Below are 26,138 nucleotides of genomic sequence, written 5' to 3' on the forward strand. Positions count from 1 at the left end.
GGACGCGTACGAGCCACCGGATGACGCCCATCGCCGCTTCGTGCAGCGGGCAACGCGCACCGGAGGAGTCGCCTGTAGCGTACAGGGGCGCCGTGCTGGAACTCGCGATGGCCGCTTACCCGGAGACGGAGCCTGACCTGCTGGAACCTCTCATCTTGGGGAAGATGTTGGAGTTATCCGGGATCTGGGCATTCCTATGCCGGCGTGCGGTCACGAGAAACTCACGTCCCGGACCGTGGCCAAGTGTTTGGACGCCCAGTTCAATCTCCGCCGCTGGAAACAAGTCACGGCGTGGACGGGCGGTCCTGTCGTCGATGGGGGGGCCGTAGGGTGGGACCCTACAAAGGCCGTGTACGTGCCGGATGCGACCGGCCCAAAGGAGCTGTCGGCCGCCTCCACTCCGTGGCCGGCTCGAAGCGAGCCGGGGCCGCGGGGCTCCGCCGCCGGCGCGGCCACGTCGGGACGGGGTGCCTGCTGCGCGCCGACCCGACGTCGACTGTTTCCGCTGCGGCCGTCGGGGCCACTATGCCAGGGACTGCTGGCCCGGGTTCCGGGGCCGCCCCAGCAGGAGGCCTCGATCGCGGACGCCCCAAAGAAAGACCCTCCGGCACAGGCAAGTCGGTGCGCACCAGACACCCGGCAAGGCCTGACACCTCACTCATCGCCGTTGTTGTGCGACGCGGATGTTCTAAAATATGGGGGGCCAGTATCTGCGCCTTGTCGCTCGATAACGCAGTGGCGTAAGTTGGCTCGGCGGGTTGTCGCGGCCGCTACAGGTTCGTCCACTGTACCGGGGTCGATCCAAGGGGTGGACGTGCGTATTTTGGTGGATTCCGGGGCGTCCGCGACCATTATTTCGGATGTCATATTCCATCTTTTGAGCATCCCACCGGGGGCCGTGAGGCCGGCTTACGCTTCCTGCATCGCTGCGAACGGGGGTAGTATGGGCATCGTGGGACAGGTGGACGCTAATATTTCTATTGGGGGGGTCTCGGCCTCGGGCGTTGTGTTAATTTCGAGGTCCCTGGCGGTTCCTTGCTTGTTGGGCACGGATTTTTTGGCTAAGATGCCCATTTAATTAGAATCAATGAAAATTGCATTGAACTACCAGGGGGCCGCAAATTGGCGTTTTTACAGTCCGCCTGGGGGCGACCGGCTCCGGTTGCCCAGGTGCAGGCGTTATCGGAAGTTTCAGTTGATATTCCACCTGGCTCGCAGATGCTCATTCCCCTACGATACCGGAAGCCGGTTCCGGGTCGGCAGGGTGCTTGTGGAATTTTGCTGTCGCCGTCCGCCGCTGTTACGGGCGGATTGGCACTGGTGGGGGCGCAAACCATTGTCCGTCCGGATCAACGCCCGTTTTTGCAGGTGTTAAATGCGAGTTCTGAAAGCGTGTGTGTGCCGGCTGGTACCGTTGTGGCACACGCCACTACGGCGTTTACGGCTCAGAGTGACATTCCGGACGGGGGGCTGGTGGGTGGTGTTTCACACGACGGAGGGGTGGACGATCGTTGGATCGCCGAACTATGTGCGGAAAATTCGGCCCTTTCCGCTGAGCAGCGTTGTGCGATTCATAAATTATTAGCGAGCTATTCCGATGTGTTTAGCTCGGACGATTTGGACTTGGGACGCACCTCGCTGCTCTCTCATCACATCGAAACGGGGGACGCGGCCCCTATCCGCTTGAACTCGCGTCGGATGAGTCCGGCTGAGCGTGAGCACGTTCGAGGGGCAGTGGAAGACATGTTGAAAGCGGATATTATATCTCCGTCTAATAGCCCGTGGGCGCGCCTGTCGTGTTGGTTAAAAAGAAAGATGGTAAATTACGATTTTGTGTGGATTTTCGGAAGTTAAATAAAGTGTCGGTGGCAGATGCGTATCCCCTGCCGCGTATGGACGATTCTCTCGACGCCTTGTCAGGGGCTAAGTTTTTTTCAACGCTAGATCTCTCTTCGGGCTTCTGGCAGCTTCCCCTTGACGAGCCCTCGCGGGAAAAGACAGCGTTCCGTACGCCGCAGGGGTTGTTCCAATTTAACTGTCTGCCGATGGGGTTGAATGCAGCCCCTGCCACCTTTCAGAGATTGATGGAGTTGGTATTGACGGGGTTGCAGTGGGAGACATGTCTCATTTATTTAGATGATATTATTGTCTTCAGCCGCACATTTGATGAGCATTTATTGCGGTTGGAGGCCGTTTTTGCCAGAATGCGTTCTGCTAATTTGAAATTCAAGCCTAAGAAATGTCATCTACTGCAACGTTCCGTTCGATACTTGGGACATATTGTTAGTGCGGACGGGGTGGCCACGGATCCAGAGAAAACTGCGTGTGTCCGGGATTGGGCAACCCCCGCCACGGTGGGTGATGTGCGTCGGTTTTTGGGGTTCGCCTCATATTACCGGAGGTTTGTTCCGAATTTCGCTACTATCGCCAGGCCTTTGCATCTCCTTACTGGGAAGGGGCACAAATTTGTGTGGGGACCGCCGGAGGAGGCGGCGTTTCGGAGCTGCGCGATCTACTGGCTACTGCGCCGACGTTGGATTATCCGGATTTTGAACATCCCTTCATTCTGGATACTGATGCGAGTGACACCGGGATTGGGGCGGTGTTGTCCCAGTCAAAAGGTGGTGTTGAGCGTGTGGTGGCGTACGGGAGTCGGGTTTTGTCTCCCGCGGAAACTCGTTACTGCGTCACTCGCAGGGAACTTTTGGCTATTGTGTATTTTCTCCGCCAATTTCGACCGTATCTGTACGGTCGGTCGTTTATTGTCCGAACGGACCATGCGGCCTTGCAGTACGCTCTTAAGATGGACCAGCCATCCGGACAATTGGCGAGATGGCTGGACACGTTGCAAGAATTCTCCTTCCAAATTCACCATCGGAAGGGTGTGCGTCACGCTAACGCGGACGCACTGTCCAGGTTGCCGCAACAATCCCCTTGTGCGTGTGCGTCGGGGACGCATAGGTGTGGACCGGCTCAGCCCCCCCCTCAGCCTGTCGCGCGGGCAGTGGATGTTCTCGAACCTCCGCTTACACCGGGACCGGTTGAAGGGGGACCGGCTGACGGGATTTTGCGTCTTCCAAGGTCTGTGTGGATTCGGGAGCAAATGTTGGACGATTCTTTGGTGTCGTTACGGAAACGAACGGAGAGGGCGGGTAAGGAAGTCGGTGCGGGTGGTAATTCGGAAACTGCTCTCCGAGATGGGTTACTGATGTGGAGGGAAGGGATACAGGAACACTGGCGTCTCGTTGTGCCCGCGTCATTGCGCTATGAGCTGATTAGATCTTTGCACTGTGACACACTTTTACACCTGGGGGTGCAGAAAACCCTATTGACGCTGCAACGAGACTATTATTGGCACGGCATGACGACGGATGTCGTCGGTCACGTTCGCGCGTGTCCCGATTGTGCCCGCCGTAAGCCGCCTAAACATCCATATGTTCCGCCGATACAATCGATTAAAGTATCTCGGGTTAATGAGCTGGTGGCGTTAGATATTTTGGGGCCCTTTCCGCCATCAGCTAAAGGGAATAAGTATTTATTGGTGGGGGTGGAGTACCTCTCTCGCTGGCCGATGGCCTGGCCCTTGCCTGACCAGTCAGCGGCGTCTATCACTGACGCCTTTCTATTTGGGTATGTAATGGACAAAGAGGCTCCGGAGAGGCTCCTTACGGATCAGGGACGTAACTTTTCATCTAAATTGTTGGGGGAGGTGTGTGCGGCTCTTGGAACTAAAAAGATACGGACGTCCCCCTACCACCCGCAAACGGATGGTATGGTGGAACGGTTGAATCGGACTCTGTCCGCCATGCTGTGCCATACAGTCGGGGAAAACCAATCTGATTGGGATTTGCATATCCCTGGGGTGCTTTCGGCGTATCGCATGACGCCGCACGCGGCTACTGGATACTCGCCGTTTTTCCTTATGTACGGCCGTGAGAACGTGCCGCCGATTCATGACCAGTTGGGAACCGGTGCGAGGGGGCCTGTTAAGCCTCTTCCTGAGTATATTAAGGACAACGTTCGGCGTGTCGCTGAGGCGAGGGAAAATGCCCGCATGGCTACTGCCAAGGCTCAGGCCAGGAATGAGCGGTGTGCCCGACGTTCAAAGGGGGAGTGTCCCTGGAAAAAGGGGGACCTGGCCTGGCTTCATTGCCCACAGGTGCGGCCAGGTACATCTCCTAAATTACATCGACCTTGGCAGGGTCCGGTCCGCCTCATTGAGGTTCCCAACCCACAGTCGGCGCGTGTTCAGGTTGGTGCACGGCGTTGGTTCGTGCACACGTCCCGGTTGAAGCCATACATTGCCCCACGGCCGGATGCGTCATCTCCCAAAGTTGCCTTGCCGGGGTCTGTTGCTGCCGACTCGCCCTTGCCTGTGTCTGCTGACCTTGCGAGAGCGCCTGTCGTACCCTTCACAGACAAGCCGGCCGTGACAGCGCAGGGAGGAGGACCTTCCGCTTGTGGGACGCCGACCGGAGCCGCAGAACCCACGGGACCTGCAGCTCTTCCTATCCCTCCGCGGACGCGAGTACGGGATGTTTCTGGACGCGAGCGGGACAGTGGCGGGCCTCCAATGGCGACGGAAGAACTTGCGCCCGTCGCCCCTAAAACCCTTCCACGTTCCCGCTCGGCGGGTGGGCCGCCGACCGTCCGGGACGGCCCGGCTACCCGTACTCGCTCGAAATCCCTCACGTTTCGTTAGATTGTGTTGTGTTGTGTTATTGTTATGATGTTCTTCAATGCTTCGTGTCTTTTTGCGTGTTGGCCCTTTACACCCGCATTGCTTTTCAGGTTGCAATTCAGCCGAGGTCGGCTGGATTTTCTTTAAGGGGGAGGGTGATGTAATGCGGTTGTAAACGGCCCTTCTGAGGTGCCGTCAGGGGGGGAGGAGTTAGGTCACGTGGGGGGCAGAGGGGTTGAGTATAGAAGGAGGGGGAACCGGAAGAGCAAGGGGAGTGACGGGGAACCAGGAACAGAGGAAGGCCACGAAGGGCGAAGCAGGGTGTGGCGAGATCGCCACGAACACGGGGGGAGCGAGGATCGGCACCGTTGGCCAGCGGTGACCGACCCGAAGCAGCGAGGAGGCTGCAGTCAGCAGCGGGGCTGCACAGAGAGAGTGGGCAGCGGGTCTGCATACAGTGACAGCCAGAGGGTCTGCACATAGGGGTAGCAGCGGGAGTCTGCATAGGGGTAGCAGCGAGTCTGCAGGGAGGAGGTTACAGTAGATGAAGCAGAGAGTCAGAGGGGAGAGGAAGCTATAATAGCAGTGAATAGCCGGGGGCTACAAATACAGGAGTTATAACAGAGTGCCGTGTGGGTAGAGACGTGAACCTGAATAAAGACACGAAGACAGAAAGAAGTGTTCGAGTCCTTTTATTACACTAGTATACTACACTATACACTACACTATACACTAGTGCTGTACTAGTACACTACACTAAGATACACTACACTACACACTACACTATACACTACACTAAGATACACTACATTATACACTACACTAAGATACACTATACACTACACACTACACTAAGATACACTACATTATACACTACACTAAGATACACTATACACTACACACTACACTAAGATACACTACACACTACACTATACACTACACTATTATATACTAGTATACTACACTATACACTACACTATACACTAGTGCTGTACTAGTACACTACACTATACACTACACTAAGATACACTACACTATACACTACACTATTGTTACTACACTACACTACACACTACACTACACGATACACTACACGACACACTACACACTACACACTACTCTACTATACACTATACACTACACTACACACTACACACTACACTAAGATACACTACACTATTATACACTACACTATACACTACACTATTGTTACTACACTACACTACACACTACACTATACACTACAGAACGGGGCGACTCACGCTTCATGATCCTTCAGCTCGGCGAAGCGCGCCAGCAGCTTCTGGCGCTCCATCTCCGACTGAGGCGGTGCCAGGGAGAGGGGCAAAGGGGTCCAGTGAGAAGCCACACACGCACACACACGCACACACACGCACACACACGCACACACACGCACCCACACGCACCCACACAGCACACTCACACAGCACACACAAAGCACACACTCACTCACTCACTCACAAAGCACACACTCACTCACTCACGCACTCACGCACTCACTCACACACACACACAGCGCACACTCACTCACTCACACACACACGCTCACACACGCTCACACACACACACACACACGCACTCGCTCACTCACACACTCGCGCACACACACACACTCGCACGCACACACACACACACACTCATACACACGCTCACACACACACACACACACCACTCACACTCTCGCACTCTCGCACTCTCACCCACTCACCACTCACTCACCAGGATGACCTTCTCACACATTCACCACGCACTCTCACACACTCACCACTCACTCTCACACACTCACACACTCACACACTCACACACTCGCACTCTCACCCACCCACCAGACTCACCACTCACTCACCAGGATGACCTTCTCACACACTCACCACTCACTCTCACCACTCACCACCCACTCACCAGACTCACCACACACTCACCAGGATGACCTTCTCACACTCTCACCCACTCACCCACTCACTCACTCACCACCACCACTCACCAGGATGACCTTCTCACACTCTCACCCACTCACTCACCACTCACCACCACCACTCACCAGGATGACCTTCTCATACACTCACCACTCACTCTCACACACTCACCACTCACCACTCACACACTCACACGCTCACCACTCTCACACTCTCACCACTCACACTCACCACCCACTCACCACCACTCACCACCCACCAGGATGACCTTCTCACACACTCACACACTCACCACTCACACACTCACCAACACCACTCACCAGGATGGCCTCACCCACTCACCACCACTCACCACCCACCAGGATGACCTTCTCACACACTCACCACTCACACACTCACCACTCACCAACACCACTCACCAGGATGGCCTCAACCACTCACCACCCCACTCACCCACTTACACTCTCACACTCTCACACTCTCACCCACTGACCCACTCACCACCACCCACCAGGATGACCTTCTCACACACTCACCACTCACCCACTCACCACACTCACCACTCTCACACTCACCCCACTCACACTCACCACCACCACTCACCACCCTCACCCCCCACACACTCACCACCACCACTCACCAGGATGACCTTCTCGCACTCTCACCCACTCACCACTCACCCACTCACCCACTCACCCACTCACCCACTCACCCACTCACCCACTAACCACCCGCTCACCACCCACTCACCACCACCACTCACCAGGATGAGCTTCTCACACACTCACCACTCACCCACTCACCACACTCACCACTCACACACTCCCCACTCACACTCACCACCACCACTCACCACACTCACCCCCCACACACTCACCACCACCACTCACCAGGATGACCTTCTCGCACTCTCACCCACTCACCACTCACCCACTCACCCACTCACCCACTCACCCACTCACCCACTCACCCACTAACCACCCGCTCACCACCCACTCACCACCACCACTCACCAGGATGAGCTTCTCACACACTCACCACTCACCCACTCACCACACTCACCACTCACACACTCCCCACTCACACTCACCACCACCACTCACCACACTCACCCCCCACACACTCACCACCACCACTCACCAGGATGACCTTCTCGCACTCTCACCCACTCACCACTCACACACTCACCCACTCACCCACTCACCCACTCACCCACTCACCCACTCACCACCCGCTCACCACCACCACTCACCAGGATGAGCTTCTCGCACTCTCACCCACTCACCACTCACACACTCACCCACTCACCACTCACACCCACTCACCACCCGCTCACCACCACCACTCACCAGGATGAGCTTCTCGCACTCTCACCCACTCACCACTCACACACTCACCCACTCACCCACTCACCACTCACACCCACTCACCACCCGCTCACCACCCGCTCACCACCCGCTCACCACCCGCTCACCACCACCACTCACCAGGATGAGCTTCTCACGCAGGTGCGCCGTGTGATCCACAGCGACCTGCAGCTCCCTGCTCAGCTGGGCGTTGGCCTCGTGCAGACTCCGGTTTCGCTCCAGCACCGACTGCACGCTGGCGGCCTGTCCCTCACCACCGCTGATGATGGTGCCAACACGAGGGGGGGGGGGCATGGGGGGGGGGTGGGGGAACGTCAGAAGAGACCCATAGAGATACACAGAGACCCATAAAGACCCATAGAGATACACAGAGACCCATAAAGACCCATAAAGATACACAGAGACCCATAAAGACCCATAGAGATACACAGAGACACAAAGACCCATAGAGATACAGAACCACACAGAGACCCATAGATACACACAGAGACCCACAGAGATACACAGAGACCCACAGAGACCCATAGAGACACACAGAGACCCATAGATACACACAGAGACCCATAAAGATACACAGAGACCCATAAAGACCCATAGAGAAACACAGAGACCCATAGAGAAACAGAGACCCATAGATACACAGAGACCCATAGAGATACACAGAGACCCACAGAGACCCACAGAGACACAGAGACCCATAAAGACCCATAGAGACACAGAGACCTGTAGATACACACAGAGACACACAGAGACACACAGAGACCCATAGATACACACATAGACCCATAGAGACACACAGAGACCCATAAAGACCCATAAAGACACAGAGACACACAGAGACACACAGAGACATGCAGAGACACACAGAGACACACAGAGACACACAGAGACAAGCATCACTGGTGGTGGTTGTTGGCCGTGAGCGGGGATCGAACTCGGGTCTCTGCCGCATTCTCAGCACGGCACGCTAACCGCTGCACCGCCACTCCCCCACCACCACCACCATCGCCACCACCACCACCACCACCGCCACCACCACCACCACCACTCCCACCACCCCCGCCACCACCACCCCCACCACCACCACCACCGCCACCCCCCCCACCACCACCGCCACCACCACCCCCATCACCCCCACCACCCCCACCGCCACCCCCCACCAACACCCCCACCACCCCCACCACCATCCCCCCCACCACAACCCCCACCACCACCACCCCCACCACCCCCACCACCATCCATCCCCCCCACCACCATCCCCCCCACCACAACCACCACCACCACCATCGCCACCACCACCACCACCACCGCCACCACCACCACCACCACCCAACGTGGTGAGCGGCGGCTCTGGCTCCAGCTGGCTCTGTGTATGCGAGCGAGCGAGCGTGGGGGACGTGAGAGAGACACACAGAGAGACACAGAGACACACAGAGAGACACAGAGAGACACAGAGAGACACAGAGAGACACAGAGACACACAGAGAGACACAGAGACACACAGAGACACACAGAGACACACAGAGAGACTGTGGTGCCACAGCGACGGGGCCGCTCTGCCGAGCCAGGGAGCCGCCCGGCTTCCCCCACCGCACTGCCCCCAATCACCCGCCCCACATAAGCACACACCCGCACGCATCCCCCCCCCCCCCATAGAGCTGGAAGGGAAGGTTACCTGATCGACCGGTTTTTATCCGAGAGACCCTTATCGGGATTAATTCTCACGGTTTCCGGCGATCAGGGAATTGGATGACCTCCCCGTGCTACGTGGCACCGCGGCGCTGCTGCCGGCCTTAATATGGTGTGGTCGCGGCGTGGGGCATTCGGCCACCGCGGTTGAGGCGCATTTCCCCCCACACACACCCCCACGAGTCGACGGGGCAAGCAGGGGAGGCACGGGACAGCATGAATAGCGGGGTCACAGGGGCTGTTGCGCATAGTCATGGAGGGTTGGGATAATTGCGCTTGAGCGCGCAAGCCCCATTGGTAGGAAGGGTAAGGGAGTAATTAGGATTTACGCCTTGCACGCAGCACACTGATTAGCATATCAACAGCGCCTGGGGACTGCCGTGCGCGGGCTTGGGGTGCACGAGCCCATTGTTCAGCGCAGCATCCCCTTTGGGAGGTAGGGAGGATAAATAGAGGAGCGCAGAGGGGAAATCGCTCTCTTACTCCAGCGCCAGGCGACCAGACGCAGCTCGGGCCACCGACCCGGACGTCCGTGCGACGCACCGAGGCACGCGGTTAACACAAGGATCAGCGGACCGCCGTGGACACTTAACAGTGAGTAAGAAGGGGAATTAGAATCATAGCCGATAAATAGGGAATAGGTGCCGGTTTAGTGGAATAGGCCAGCCTCGTCGACTCACTAATTCAACATTAGTTATCAGGTAATAAATCATTAATAGCGAAGCGTGGTCTCGCGTGATCTTGTCGTGCAGTGTGAGCGTGTGGGTGCGCTGTGTGCACAGTGGTTCGCCACGTGAGTGAGCGCTGCGCGGAGCTGAGCGCGCGGGTTGCGTGTGGGAACGCGTGTGGTACTGTGTGTGCGTAAGCTCGCGGCGTGCGTAATAGGCGTACCCCAGGTGCGCGATCATAACGCAAGCGGCCAGCAGACGGCGAGCGCTGCGCAGAGCGGCGCAAGAGTGGGTGTCGCGTGTGTTCACTCCGTGTGTGATACAGGTGCGCGATCATAACTTGCGTAGTTGGTGTGGAGTTGGAGTGCACGGAGCGGCGTGTGTGTGTGTGCATACGTTCGTTACATGTCGGACACGGATGCGCATTGGTAACGTGCCGCACAGGGCTATACTGCGAGCACGGCGTTTGATTGACGATGATGTGCGCACGTATGCTCGCAGCGTGGGAGCGCGGCGCGAGGCTGTAACCGTAGTGGCGTCGCATTCGAATGCCGGCAAAACCGTAGCGAGTAATAGGGAGGTGGGGTAACTTAACGGAATAGGGGATGCTGGCGGGAGGGACCCCGGGGGCCAACGGCCCCCACAAGACACAGAGAGACACACAGAGAGACACAGAGAGAGACCCACCCCTGCATCGTGACGATACCTCCACCCCGAGCCTGCAGCAGCTGCACCTGCAGCTGTTGAACCTGCAACAGAGAAACGCAAAACTCTCGGTCGACGATAACGACGATGACGATACCCAGCCGGGTACGGGTATCGGGTACCCGGTTGCGACCTCTGGGATGAAGCCATGTTGCAGGCGCAGGTGGGTTGATTCTAGGAACTTGAATTGTGAGAAGAGACAAGACGTTGGGAAATGAGTGACAAACGGTGACTCACCAGTGACTCACGGCCTACCCGTACCCTACCCGTACCCTACCCGTACCCTACCCGTACCCTACCCGTACCCTACCCGTACCCTACCCGATACCCGGCCATACCCATACCCGGCCATACCCATACCCGGCCGGGTACAGGTAACCGGGTATCGGGTAGGGTACGGGTATCGGGTACCCGATTGCGACCTCTGGATACCGGCCTTCATTAAGCGCTGCTGCTCCTGCTACTGCTGCTGCTGCTACTGCTGCTGCTGCTACTGCTGCTGATGCTACTACTGCTGCTGCTACAGTCTGAAAGAGGCTACACACGGGGGCAGGCGGGGGCTAGAATCTCTCTCTGCGTCTCCGGTGTCGAGAGGTAACACACCTGTTGCCGGAGCATCTGCAGTTCGACCGTGTTGGGGTCACGGTTCACGATCGGCTTGTTCTTGATCTTGCGCGCACGGTCAGCGTAGCGCAGAGTGTTGAGGGTTTCTTCCAGGTTGGAGTCGCCCGGGCTGATGCAGGCCACCATGAGGGTCAGGCTGTTACTTCCCAGAGAATCTAGAGAGAGACAGGGAGAGACACGCATACATATACATACACACATACACACACATACAAAGATCAAAGATCCCCCCGTATAGCCTTAACAGACTGTAGGGGCAAGTGCTGTTAGCGAGCACCTATGAAGGCCGGAACGGTACACGAGGGGGTGGATGGCCAGCACCACGCCCGACCGCCTTTGTCTTCCCAGTGGCGAAGTTTACACACCGCACCAGGTACTCATTTAAGGCCGAGTCGAACTAGGGGAGGCCCAGGACTGGTTCAGATAATCGTCATTGGTGTTAGCCGTGAGCGGGAATCGAACCCGGGTCGCCAGGTTCATAGCGCAGCACGCTAACCGCTACACTACCGCTCCCCACACACATACACGCACACACACATACATACACACACAGGCCACCATGAGGGTTAGGCTGTTACCTCCCAGAGAAGAGAGAGACACATACATACACGCACACATACATACACGCTTACATACACGCACACACATACACACACACACATACATACACACAGACACGCACACGCACATACACACACACACACACGCACATACACACACACATACACACGCGCACATACATACAAACACACACACACATACGCACATACACACACACATACACACGCGCACACACGCAGGTCACCATGAGGGTCGTCGTACGCCACGTGAGTGACTCGCGCATGCCACGAGCGTGTCACGTGTGTGTCACGTGCGTGCCACGTGTCACGCGTGTGCATCTTGCGCGCGTGGCTCAGTCACCTTGCAGCAGCCGCGTGAGCCCTGAGTCACGGTAGGGCACGTGGTGAGCCCGCCGTGCCACTCCCTCCTCCCCGAGCGCGCTGATCACATTGCCAAGCGCCAGCAGGCCGCGGTTGATGTTGATGCCCTCACGCAGGCGGTCACCCTCCGCCTTGGTGCGCTTGGCACGCTGGGAGCCGGCAAGGTCCACCAGGTGGAGCTTGCTGCGGCAGTGACTCTCTCTGAGCGAGCGGGAGGGGAGGCGCGGACATCATGAGCGTTGTCGTTAATACTACTACTGCCATAACCGTCATCATCATCATCAACACCACTACTACCATCATAATCATCATCATCACCGTCATCATCATCACTACCGCCATAACCTTCATCATCATCATCAACACTACCATCATCATCACTACCACAGCCATCATCATCATTATCACTACAATCATCATCATCATCATCACCACCACTACCAGCATTATCATCACCACAGCCATCATCATCACCACCACAACCATCATCATCACCACCACTGCCATCATCATCACCACCACAGCCATCATCATCACCACCACAACCATCATCATCACCACCACTACCATCATCATCACCACCACTACCATCATCATCATCACCACAGCCATCATCATCACCACCACAACCATCATCATCACCACCACAACCATCATCATCACCACCACAGCCATCATCATCACCACCACTACCATCATCATCACCACCACTACCATCATCATCATCACCACAGCCATCATCATCATCACCACAACCATCATCATCACCACCACTACCATCATCATCACCACCACAACCATCTTCATCACCACCACAACCATCATCATCACCACCACTACCATCATCATCACCACCACTACCATCATCATCACCACCACTACCATCATCATCACCACCACAACCATCATCATCACCACCACTACCATCATCATCACCACCACTACCATCATCATCATTACAACAACCATCATCATCACAACCACAACCATCATCACAACCACCACACAACCATCATTATCATCATCACCACAATCATCATCATCACCACCACAACCATCATCATCGTCACAACAATCATCACCACAACCATCATCATTATCATCATCACCACAACCACCATCATCACCACCACCACAACCATCATCACCACCACAACCATCAACACCACAACCGCCACCACCACAACCACCACCACCACCACCACCACCACCCCACCTGTCCTCCCTGCCGCGCTGCTCGATGGTGATAGTGAAGATGGCGTGTGAGCGGGAGGACTGTGCGTTCATGGCGGTGGCTCCCACGGTGCGTGACAGGTTTCCCTGCTGCAGGCAGCAGATTATGTCCTCCGCTGTCGCCACCACGCGCTCAGTCAGGCCGCAGATCTACCGCGGGGGGGGAGAGGGAGGTGAGGTGAGGAGGGGTGAGGGTGGGGGGGGGGTGAGGGAGGAGAGACACGCACGCACACACACAGAGACACACACACACACAGAGACACACACACAGAGACAAATACCGAGACACACACAGACACACACATAGACACGCACACACACATTGACACACACACAGAGACACACACATACACACGCACACATACACACGCACACATACACACAGAGACACACACACACAGACACACACACACACAGACAGACACACACACACACACAGAGACACACACACAAACACACACACACAAACACACACAGAGACACACACACAAACACACACAGAGACACACACACAAACACACACACACAAACACACACACAGAGACACACACACACACACAGAGACACACACACAGAGACACACACACACACACAGAGACACACACACACACACACAGAGACACACACACACAGACACACACACAGACACACACACACACAGAGACGCACACACACAGAGACACAGGCACATACAACCACACACACACACTGAGACACACACACACAGACACACACACACACACACAAAGACACACACACACGCAACACAGAGACGCACGCACACACACAGAGACACACACACACAGAGACACACACACACGTACGGACGGGGTGGCCACCAATAGTAAACGGTGACCAGGAGAGTGTCTCACCTTGATGCCCTCCTTGGGGTCTTCCCTCACGGACAGCAAGGGTCGCTCTTTGCCCACGTACAGCAAGTCGATGATTTCGTCCCGGTAAATCTACACAACAACAACAACAACAGTTTAACACAACTGTCTAACACAACAACAACAGTTTAACACAACTGTGTAACACGACAACAACACGTGTGTGCGCGTGTGTGCACGTGCGTGTGCGTGTGCGTGCGTGCGCGTGCACGTGTGCACATGATGTGCGTGCGTGCACGTGCGTGTACGTGCGTGTACGTGCGTGTACGTGCGTGTACGTGCGTGTACGTGCACATGACGTGCGTGTGCGTGCGTGTGCGTGCGTGTGCGTGCGTGACACGTGTGCACATGACGTGCGTGTGCGTGCGTGTGCGTGCGTGTACGTGCGTGTACGTGCGTGACACGTGTGCACATGACGTGCGTGTACGTGCGTGACACGCGTGCGAACGTGACGCACCTCCAGGTATGACACGGAGATGGCGAACTCATAGGCGTCACGTGACTGCCACCCACGGAACAGAGCGTGCACGGCCCGCGGGATGATCCCGGTGGAGTTTGGATCGGCGTCGCCGCTGTACGCGCCGCCCATCGTGAACGTCTTGCCAGAACCCGTCTGTCCGTACGCCAGCACCGTGGCGTTGTAGCCTGCGAGACGGTGAGCGGGGAGAGGGGTGGGTGGTGACCACCCAGTCACTCACTCACTCACTCGCCCACCCACTCACTCGCCCACCCACTCGCCCGCCCGCCTGCCCACTCGCTCGCCCGCCCACTCGCCCGCCCACTCACCCACCCACTCACCCACTCACTCATCCACCCACACACCCACTCACTCATCCACCCACACACCCACCCACTCACCCACCCACCCACCCACTCACTCACCCACTCACCCACCCACCCACTCACCCGTCACTCCATCTCTTCTCTCACCCGTGCCACTCACCCATCAGCTCCATCTCTTCTCTCGCCCGTACCACTCACCCACCCACTCACCCGTCAGTCCATCTCTTCTCCACCCACCCACTCACCCATCAGTCCATCTCTTCTCGAGCCCGTACCACTCACCCACTCACCAATCTTTTACCTTACGCCCTTACCACTCACTCACTCACCCACCCAATCTCAGAACCATTGCTTCTCTAAGCCCGTGCAGCGATGGTTTAGCCCCTTCTAGCTGGCCAAACTACTCCGCACTCGCTCACAAAGACAAAGATCCCCTGTATAACCTCAGCAGACTGTAGGGGCAAGTGCTGTTAGCGAGTAGCAGCACCTATGAAGGCTACCGGCACTGTGGCACACGAGGGGGTGGGTGGCCAGCACCACGCCCGGCCGCCTTTGTCTCCCCAGTGGCGATGTGCACGACCACACACAGCTACTACACCAGCTACTCACTACCACACACAGCTACTACACCAGCTACTCACTACCACACACAGCTACTACACCAGCTACTCACTACCACACACAGCTACTACACCAGCTACTCACTACCACACACAGCTACTACACCAGCTACTCACTACACACACAGCTACTACACCAGCTACTCACGACCACACACAGCTACTACACCAGCTACTCACGACCACACACAGCTACTACACCAGCTACTCACGACCACACACAGCTACTACACCAGCTACTCACGACCACACACAGCTACTACACCAGCTACTCACTACCACACACAGCTACTACACCAGCTACTCACTACCACACACAGCTACTACACCAGCTACTCACGACCACACACAGCTACTACACCAGCTACTCACGACCACACACCGCTACTACACCAGCTACTCACTACCACACACAGCTACTACACCAGCTACTCACTACCACACACAGCTACTACACCAGCTACTCACTACCACACACAGCTACTACAACCAGCTACTCACGACCACACACAGCTACTACACCAGCTACTCACTACCACACACAGCTACTACACCCAGCTACTCACGACCACACACAGCTACTACACCAGCTACTCACTACCACATACCGCTACTACACCAGCTACTCACTACCACACACAGCTACTACACCAGCTACTCACTACCACACACCGCTACTACACCAGCTACTCACGACCACACACAGCTACTACACCAGCTACTCACTACCACACACAGCTACTACACCAGCTACTCACTACTACACTACACCGCTACTACACCAGCTACTCACTACTACACTACACCGCTACTACACCAGCTACTCACTACCACACACAGCTATACACCAGCTACTACGACCACACAGCTACTACACCAGCTACTCACGACCACACACAGCTACTACACCAGCTACTCACGACCACACACCGCTACTACACCAGCTACTCACTACTACACACCGCTACTACACCAGCTACTCACTACTACACTACACCGCTACTACACCAGCTACTCACTACCACCACAGCTACTACACCAGCTACTCACGACCACACACAGCTACTACACCAGCTACTCACTACCACACACAGCTACTACACCAGCTACTCACGACCACACAAAGCTACTACACCAGCTACTCACTATACCACACACAGCTACTACACCAGCTACTCACTCACCACACACAGCTACTACACCAGCTACTCACGACCACACACAGCTACTACACCAGCTACTCATACCACACACAGCTACTACACCAGCTACTCACTACCACACACAGCTACTACCCAGCTACTCACGACCACACACAGCTACTACACCAGCTACTCACTACCACACACAGCTACTACAACACAACCGCTACTCACTACCACACACAGCTACTACACCAGCTACTCACTACCACACACAGCTACTACACCAGCTACTCACTACCACACACAGCTACTACACCAGCTACTCACTACCACACACAGCTACTACCGCTACACTACCACACACAGCTACTACACCAGCTACTCACTACCACACACAGCTACTACACCAGCTACTCACTACCACACACAGCTACTAACCAGCTACTCACTACCACACACAGCTACTACACCAGCTACTCACTACCACACACAGCTACTACACCCAGCTACTCACTACCACACACAGCTACTACACCCAGCTACTCACTACCACCACACCAGCTACTCACACAGCTACTCACGACCACACACAGCTACTACACCAGCTACTCAACGACCACACACAGCTACTACACCAGCTACCTCACGACCACACACAGCTACTACAACCAGCTACTCACGACCACACACAGCTACTACACCAGCTACTCACTACCACACACACTACTACACCAGCTACTCACTACCACACACAGCTACTACACCAGCTACTCACGACACACACAGCTACTACACCAGCTACTCACTAACCACACACCGCTACTAACCAGCTACTCACTTACCACACAGCTACTACACCAGCTACTCACTACCACACACAGCTACTACACCAGCTACTCACGACCACACACAGCTACTACACCAGCTACTCACGACCACACACAGCTACTACACCAGCTACTCACTACCACACAAGCTACTACACCAGCTACTCACTACCACACACAGCTACTACACCAGCTACTCACGACCACACACAGCTACTACACCAGCTACTCACTACCACATACCGCTACTACACCAGCTACTCACTACTACACTACACCGCTACTACACAGGCTACTCACTACCACACACCGCTACTACACCAGCTACTCACGACCACACACAGCTACTACACCAGCTACTCACTACCACACACAAGCTACTACACCAGCTACTCACTACCACACACCGCTACTACACCAGCTACTCACGACCACACACCGCTACTACACCAGCTACTCACTACCACACACAGCTACTACACCAGCTACTCACGACCACACAGCTACTACACCAGCTACTCACGACCACACACAGCTACTACACCAGCTACTCACTACCACACACAGCTACGACACCAGCTACTCACGACCACACACCGCTACTACAACCAGCTACTCACGACCACACAGCTACTACACCAGCTACTCACGACCACACACAAGCTACTACACCAGCTACTCACTACCACACACAGCTACTACACCAGCTACTCACTACCACACACAGCTACTACACCAGCTACTCACGACCACACAGCTACTACAACCAGCTACTCACGACCACACACAGCTACTACACCAGCTACTCACTACCACACACAGCTACTACAACCAGCTACTCACGACCACCACACCGCTACTACACCAGCTACTCACTACCACACACCGCTACTACACCCAGCTACTCACTACCACACACAGCTACTACACCAGCTACTCACTACCACACACCGCTACTACACCAGCTACTCACGACCACACACAGCTACTACACCAGCTACTCACGACCACACAAAGCTACTACACCAGCTACTCACTAACCAACACACAGCTACTACACCAGCTACTCACTACCACACACAGCTACTACACCAGCTACTCACGACCACACACAGCTACTACACCAGCTACTCACTACCACACACAGCTACTACACCAGCTACTCACTACCACACACAGCTACTACACCAGCTACTCACGACCACACACAGCTACTACACCAGCTACTCACTACCACACACAGCTACTACACCAGCTACTCACTACCACACACAGCTACTACACCAGCTACTCACTACCACACACAGCTACTACACCAGCTACTCACTACCACACACAGCTACTACACCAGCTACTCACTACCACACACAGCTACTACACCAGCTACTCACTACCACACACAGCTACTACACCAGCTACTCACGACACACACACCGCTACTACACCAGCTACTCACTACCACACACAGCTACTACACCAGCTACTCACTACCACACACAGCTACTACACCAGCTACTCACGACCACACACAGCTACTACACCAGCTACTCACGACCACACACAGCTACTACACCAGCTACTCACTACCCACACACCGCTACTACACCAGCTACTCACGACCACACAAAGCTATACAACAAGCTACTTCACTACCACACACAGCTACTACACCAGCTACTCACTACCACACACAGCTACTACACCAGCTACTCACGACCACACACAGCTACTACACCAGCTACTCACTACCACACACCGCTACTACACCAGCTACTCACGACCACACAAAGCTACTACACCAGCTACTCACGACCACACACAGCTACTACACCAGCTACTCACTACCACACACAGCTACTACACCAGCTACTCACTACCAACACAGCTACTACACCAGCTACTCACGACCACACACAGCTACTACACCAGCTACTCACTACCACACACCGCTACTACACCAGCTACTCACTACCACACAGCTACTACACCAGCTACTCACTACCACACACAGCTACTACACCAGCTACTCACGACCACACAGCTACTACACCAGCTACTCACTACCACACACAGCTACTACACCAGCTACTCACTACCACACACAGCTACTACACCAGCTACTCACTACCACACACAGCTACTACACCAGCTACTCACTACCACACACAGCTACTACACCAGCTACTCACTACCACACACAGCTACTACACCAGCTACTCACGACCACACACAGCTACTACACCAGCTACTCACTACCACACACCGCTACTACACCAGCTACTCATACCACACACAGCTACTACACCAGCTACTCACTACCACACACAGCTACTACACCAGCTACTCACGACCACACACCGCTACTACACCAGCTACTCACTACCACACACAGCTACTACACCAGCTACTCACGACCACACACAGCTACTACACCAGCTACTCACTACCACACACAGCTATACACAGCTACTCACTACCACACACAGCTACTACACCAGCTACTCACTACCCCACACAGCTACTACACCAGCTACTCACTACCAACACACAGCTACTACACCAGCTACTCACTACCACACACAGCTACTACACCAGCTACTCACGTGAGCGGGATCGAGCTCGACTCCCCACTCGTTTACGCACACTCACACTCGTGTACACACACGCGTGCACACACACATGCGTGCACACACACGCGCGCGCACACACACACACGCTCACACGCGCGCGCGCACACACGCGCGCGCGCACACACACACACGCTCACACGCGCGCGCGCGCGCACACACGCGCGCGCGCGCACACACTCGCTCCCTCACCTTTGAAAATGCCATCGATGAGAGGGGCCACGGCGTTACTAAACACCTCCTCCTGCTCGGCTGCCGGGTCGAACACGAAGTCGAACGTGAAGGCCTTCTCCCCGCTCAGCACAATCTGCAATCCCCACACACACATATCACACACAGAACACACACAGAACACACACAGATCACACACAGATCACACACCGCCACACCCGTGTAGCCTTAACAGACTGTGGGGCAAGTGCTGTTAGTAGCGAGTAGCAGCAGCAGCACTGCCTGTGAAGGTAGACACAGACAAAGTTCCCCCGTGTAGCCTCTAGCAGGCTGTCGGGGCAAGTGCTGATCGTAGCAAGTAGCAGCAGCAGCAGCAGGGTAGCCGGGTAGGGTACGGGTATCGGGTAGGGTACGGGTATCGGGTAGGGTATCGGGTAGGGTACGGGTATCGGGTAGGGTACGGGTATCGGGTAGGGTACGGGTATCGGGTAGGGTACGGGTATCGGGTAGGGTACGGGTATCGGGTAGGGTACGGGTATCGGGTAGGGTACGGGTATCGGGTAGGGTACGGGTATCGGGTAGGGTACGGGTATCTGGTAGGGTACGGGTATCTTGTAGGGTACGGGTATCGGGTAGGGTACGGGTATCGGGTACCCGATTGCGACCTCTCTGCTTCCTGAAGTCGTGGAGTTATTCCATTACTAGCGGGGTACATTTCATTAAAGCGTGTTTTTTTTTAAAGTTTTTTTAAATATTACTTATTGTTGCACTGTCTGCCGTAGTAACTTGCGGACTTCCCATGCTGGGCCATCTGTGAAAAAACAGCTTCATAAGCCCATCAGATCCCTCCTAAAGTCCAAATAAATATTCAGATTCTGTAAAGTCACGTAGGTAAAAATGAAAATAAAAAATCACGACGTTTCGGAGGCAACACAAGTCTCCGTCATCAGGTGGGGGACCGTCACAGCCAGATTTGCTGCATCAAGTGAGGCAGGGATTCCAAGATGCAAGCTCTTAAATACAAGCCAAGGCGGAGGAGAGGGGGGGGAGGAGCTTATCAGAATGTGGTAGCCAATGAATGGAACGTATCGGGAGGGCGGGGCTAAAAGAGATCACGTGGTGTACGTGGACATGGACATGCCTGTGCACAAGCACCTGTTGATGCACATGATAGAAGTGAACGAAAATGCCCACGTTGTTTATACCAGTGTTGGCTGACAATAAAGAGAGTACTTTTCGATGTAAAGCTTTCGTGACTGCAGGGATTCATCTTCTTGATTCTTTCGGTAAAGTCAGCACGAAGAAGAGAAGTAATACAATAATTAAAATAAAACATAATAAAATAATTCTCACGACGTTTCGGCCACAACGCAAGCAGCCATCCTCAGGTGAAGACCAGGTCTGTCGAGGCGACAGCGTCTGTCGTTAAGGGGATGTTAACACTCGGTAAAGTAAAATAGGCGCTGTCAGATAAGATGGTCCAAAAATGTGTAGTTAAGATTCTGACCAATACCAATCAATATCCGCCATTTGCCACTAAGCGATGGTGACGTCAATGGCACCTATGCCAGGTGGACTTTGAGGCTATCACGTGAAGTGTCGAAGGCTCGCTGCTGACAGGAATTCGCGGGACAGACCCAGCAGGTGCCACGGGTTGGCCAACCGAGATGAGCGGTAGATGCACCACCAGCTGTACCTCCCTACTGTGCCAACTCGCTGCATTTTATCCGCCCGGCGCTCCGCTCGTTATTGTGAGCGTCGCTCCTCTGCCCTCCGTTGTTATCGCTGGAGGGCGACTGCCCCAAAGTGCACCTAGCCTGGCACTGCACCAGTAGCCTCCTCCTCCACAAAGGCCGATCTTGGATCACGGGAAGCGGGTTAAAAAACGACCGAAACATTTGCACGGTCGTAAGCGCGCAAGCAAGCAAGCGAACTTGATATAAAGGATTTAAATAAAAAACGACCGAAAGATTTGCACGGTCGTAAGCGCGCAAGCAAGCAAGCAAGTGAACTTAATATAAAGGATTTAAATTAAAAACGACCGAAACATTTGCACGGTCGTAAGCGCGCAAGCAAGCAAGTGAACTTAATATAAAGGATTTTACTGGTAGGAAATGAAGTGAACCAGCCCACAATAGATTATATCGTCCATCCGTCCGTCCGTGTAGCAACATCGCCCCCTACTGCAAACACTTGGCAGGACCCTACAAAAACCTTTAGACTCGGTGATGCTTTCCTGGCTAAACAAGTGTAACATTCCCTTATAATTCCCTGAGATAGCTTTTAATTAAAACATTTAAATTAAACATTAACTCACAGCGGCCTAAAGCCTACAGCTAGGCCTAAAGCCTAGAACTAGGCCTCAAACTCTCCCTTCGTATCGTACCCCCGCGTGTGTGAAAGGGAGTTAGTGTTTAACAATGTTACATTCCCTGATGTTTTTAAATAGAAACATTTACATTTAAAGTGTTTACATTAATAATTAAAACATTTAAATTAAAAATCAACTCACAGCGGCCTAAAGCCTACAGCTAGGCCTAAAGCCTAGAACTAGGCCTCAATCTCTCCCTTCGTATCGTCCGATTCGGTGTAGCAACATCGCCCCCTACTGCAAACACTTGGCAGGACCCTACAAAAACCTTTAGACTCAGTGAGGCTTTCCTGGCTAAACAAGTGTGATTATACATTATGTTTATATTCTTTGGTTATTCGTTCCTACCAGCCCACCCCGCAGGGACCTGTTAAAAAGGTGTCCGTTTTGTTGCCCGACGCAGCCTTCGCCTGCCGGAGGAGCTCGCCGATGGGAATGTGTCCGGATTCATATTCTTAGGTTTTTTCGGTAAAGTCACCAGGTAGGTAAAACATCAAAATTAATGAAAATAAAATGAAACAAAAATCACGACGTTTCGGAGGCAACACAAGTCTTCGTCATCAGGTGGGACCGTCACAGCCGAATTAGCTGCATCAGTGAGTAAGCAAGCAACTTGCTTATAAGGGATTACATCTTGAATCATTGCCTCACTTGATGCAGCTAATTCGGCTGTGACGGTCCCACCTGCTGACGGAGACTTGTGTTGCCTCCGAAACGTCGTGATTTTTGTTTCATTTTATTTTCATTAATTTTGATGTTTTACCTACACGGTGACTTTACCGAAAAAACCTAAGAATATGAATCCTTGCAGTCACGAAAGCTTCAAATCTAGAATTAATGTGTCCGGATCTTTCTCTCGCGCTCTCCCTCCGTGTCTCTCACCTGCGGCTCGCCGGGTACGACGGTGACGCAGGGGACGCAGCCATCCCGCAGCCCCGCGGCGCCATTGGGGCGGCAGCGCGCGGCCACGCGGACGGGGATCGCCGCGTCCTCCTCGTTTGACATCGCCGCTCTTCCTTTGTCGTTCACGCCGTCCCCGCTGCTGATGCTGCTGTTGCTGATGCTGCTGTTGCTGATGCTGTTGTTGCTGTTGCTGATGCTGCTGCTGCTGATGCTGTTGCTGCTGTTGCTGCTGCTGTTGCTGATGCTGTTGTTGCTGTTGCTGATGCTGCTGCTGCTGTTGCTGCTGCTGTTGCTGTTGCTGATGCTGTTGTTGCTGTTGCTGATGCTGCTGCTGCTGTTGCTGATGCTGTTGCTGTTGCTGATGCTGTTGTTGCTGATGCTGCTGCTGTTGCTGCTGCTGTTGCTGTTGCTGATGCTGTTGTTGCTGTTGCTGATGCTGCTGCTGTTGCTGTTGTTGCTGTTGCTGATGCTGCTGCTGCTGTTGCTGCTGCTGTTGCTGTTGCTGTTGCTGATGCTGTTGTTGCTGTTGCTGATGCTGCTGCTGTTGCTGTTGTTGCTGTTGCTGATGCTGCTGCTGCTGTTGCTGCTGCTGTTGCTGATGCTGTTGCTGTTGCTGATGCTGCTGCTGCTGTTGCTGCTGCTGTTGCTGATGCTGTTGCTGTTGCTGATGCTGCTGCTGCTGTTGCTGATGCTGTTGTTGCTGTTGCTGATGCTGCTGCTGCTGTTGCTGCTGATGTTGCTGCTGCTGTTGCTGATGCTGCTGATGTTGCTGCTGCTGTTGCTGCTGCTGTTGTTGCTGATGCTGCTGCTGTTGTTGCTGTTACTGAAAAAACGAACTGTGACAATGTTGTTAATATTGTTAATTTTCGATTTAAAGCTTTCGTGACTGCAGGGATTCATCTTCTTGGTTCTTTCGGTAAAGTCACGAAACGTCGTGAGAATTATTTCATTTTATTATGTTTTATTTTTATTATTTTATTACTTCCCTTCTACGTGACTTTACCGAAAGAACCAAGAAGATTGTTAATTTTATGAACTTTTAAAACATTAGAGACACACGCGCAACGCTGTGAGGTGCTTTGTATAGACGCGATTATTTATTTACTTTACAAACCGCCGCCAAAAATAAGCCCCAGCCACTTCCGCGTTTTAAAAACCTCGGCAACCAATCAGCGAGCGTCTTCCCGGTTCAAATTGACCAATCGCAAGGGCGAGTACGCGAGACCCCGCCCCTTCGCCCCACCCTGAACCCCCCTGACCCCACCCACTCCGAGGTTAAATCGACCAATGGGAGGGACGCACGGACGTGACGTCACCGGAAGTAGACACCGATGCGACTTGTTTTCTTCGACGCGTGGAAGTCGTCTACCGGTGGCGGTAGATGTCTTCCGGTGGCGGTAGATGTCTTCCGGTACTGGTAGATAATCTTCCGGTGGCGGAAGATCTCTGCCGAAACTGGTAGATGATCTACCGGTGGCGGTAGATGTCTTCCGGAAGAGGTAAATGATCTTCCGGTGGCGGAAGATGTCTTCCGGAAGAGGTAGATGATCTACCGGTGGCGGAAGATGTCTTCCGGAACTGGTAGATAATCTACCGGTGGCGGTAGATTCTTCCGGAAGAGGTAAATGATCTTCCGGTGGCGGAAGATGTCTTCCGGTACTGGTAGACACAGACAAAGGTCCCCCGTGTAGCCTCTAGCAGGCTCTAGGGACAAGTGCTGTTAGCGAGTAGCAGCGCTACCTATGAAGGCTACCGGCACTGTGGCTACACACACAGAGGGGGTGGGTGGCCAGCACCACGCCCGGCCGCCTTTGTCTCTCCCCCAGTGCTGGCGATGTTTATACGACACACACCGCTCATTTGAAAGTCCCTCTCAGTGTGGGGGGGGGGTGGGGGTGGTGGGGGGCTCAATCAAAAGCACCACAGCGTGTTACCAGTGACATTTCAATCGCGTCT

At 54.4% G+C, this 26,138-nt stretch overlaps 1 protein-coding gene across 1 annotated transcript; it reads right to left on the minus strand.

The window, feature by feature from the left end:
* Window positions 1-5,939: 5,939 nt before the first annotated feature.
* On the minus strand, window positions 5,940-24,316 carry LOC133360969 (chromosome-associated kinesin KIF4-like). The gene is made up of 10 exons (XM_061579850.1): window positions 24,162-24,316; window positions 20,930-21,044; window positions 15,193-15,380; window positions 14,718-14,807; window positions 13,829-13,995; window positions 12,593-12,813; window positions 11,651-11,826; window positions 11,030-11,091; window positions 8,106-8,244; window positions 5,940-6,002 (listed from the first exon to the last, which is right to left on the minus strand). Exons 1-10 carry the CDS (start codon window positions 24,282-24,284, stop codon window positions 5,940-5,942), a joined length of 1,344 nt encoding a protein of 447 aa, XP_061435834.1. The 5' UTR covers window positions 24,285-24,316.
* Between the last annotated feature and the right edge of the window lie 1,822 nt (window positions 24,317-26,138).

This window comes from Lethenteron reissneri, chromosome 70, assembly GCF_015708825.2.
Source record: "Lethenteron reissneri isolate LAM-NWPU_2019-01 chromosome 70, ASM1570882v1, whole genome shotgun sequence".
NCBI classification, from domain to species: domain Eukaryota; kingdom Metazoa; phylum Chordata; class Hyperoartia; order Petromyzontiformes; family Petromyzontidae; genus Lethenteron; species Lethenteron reissneri.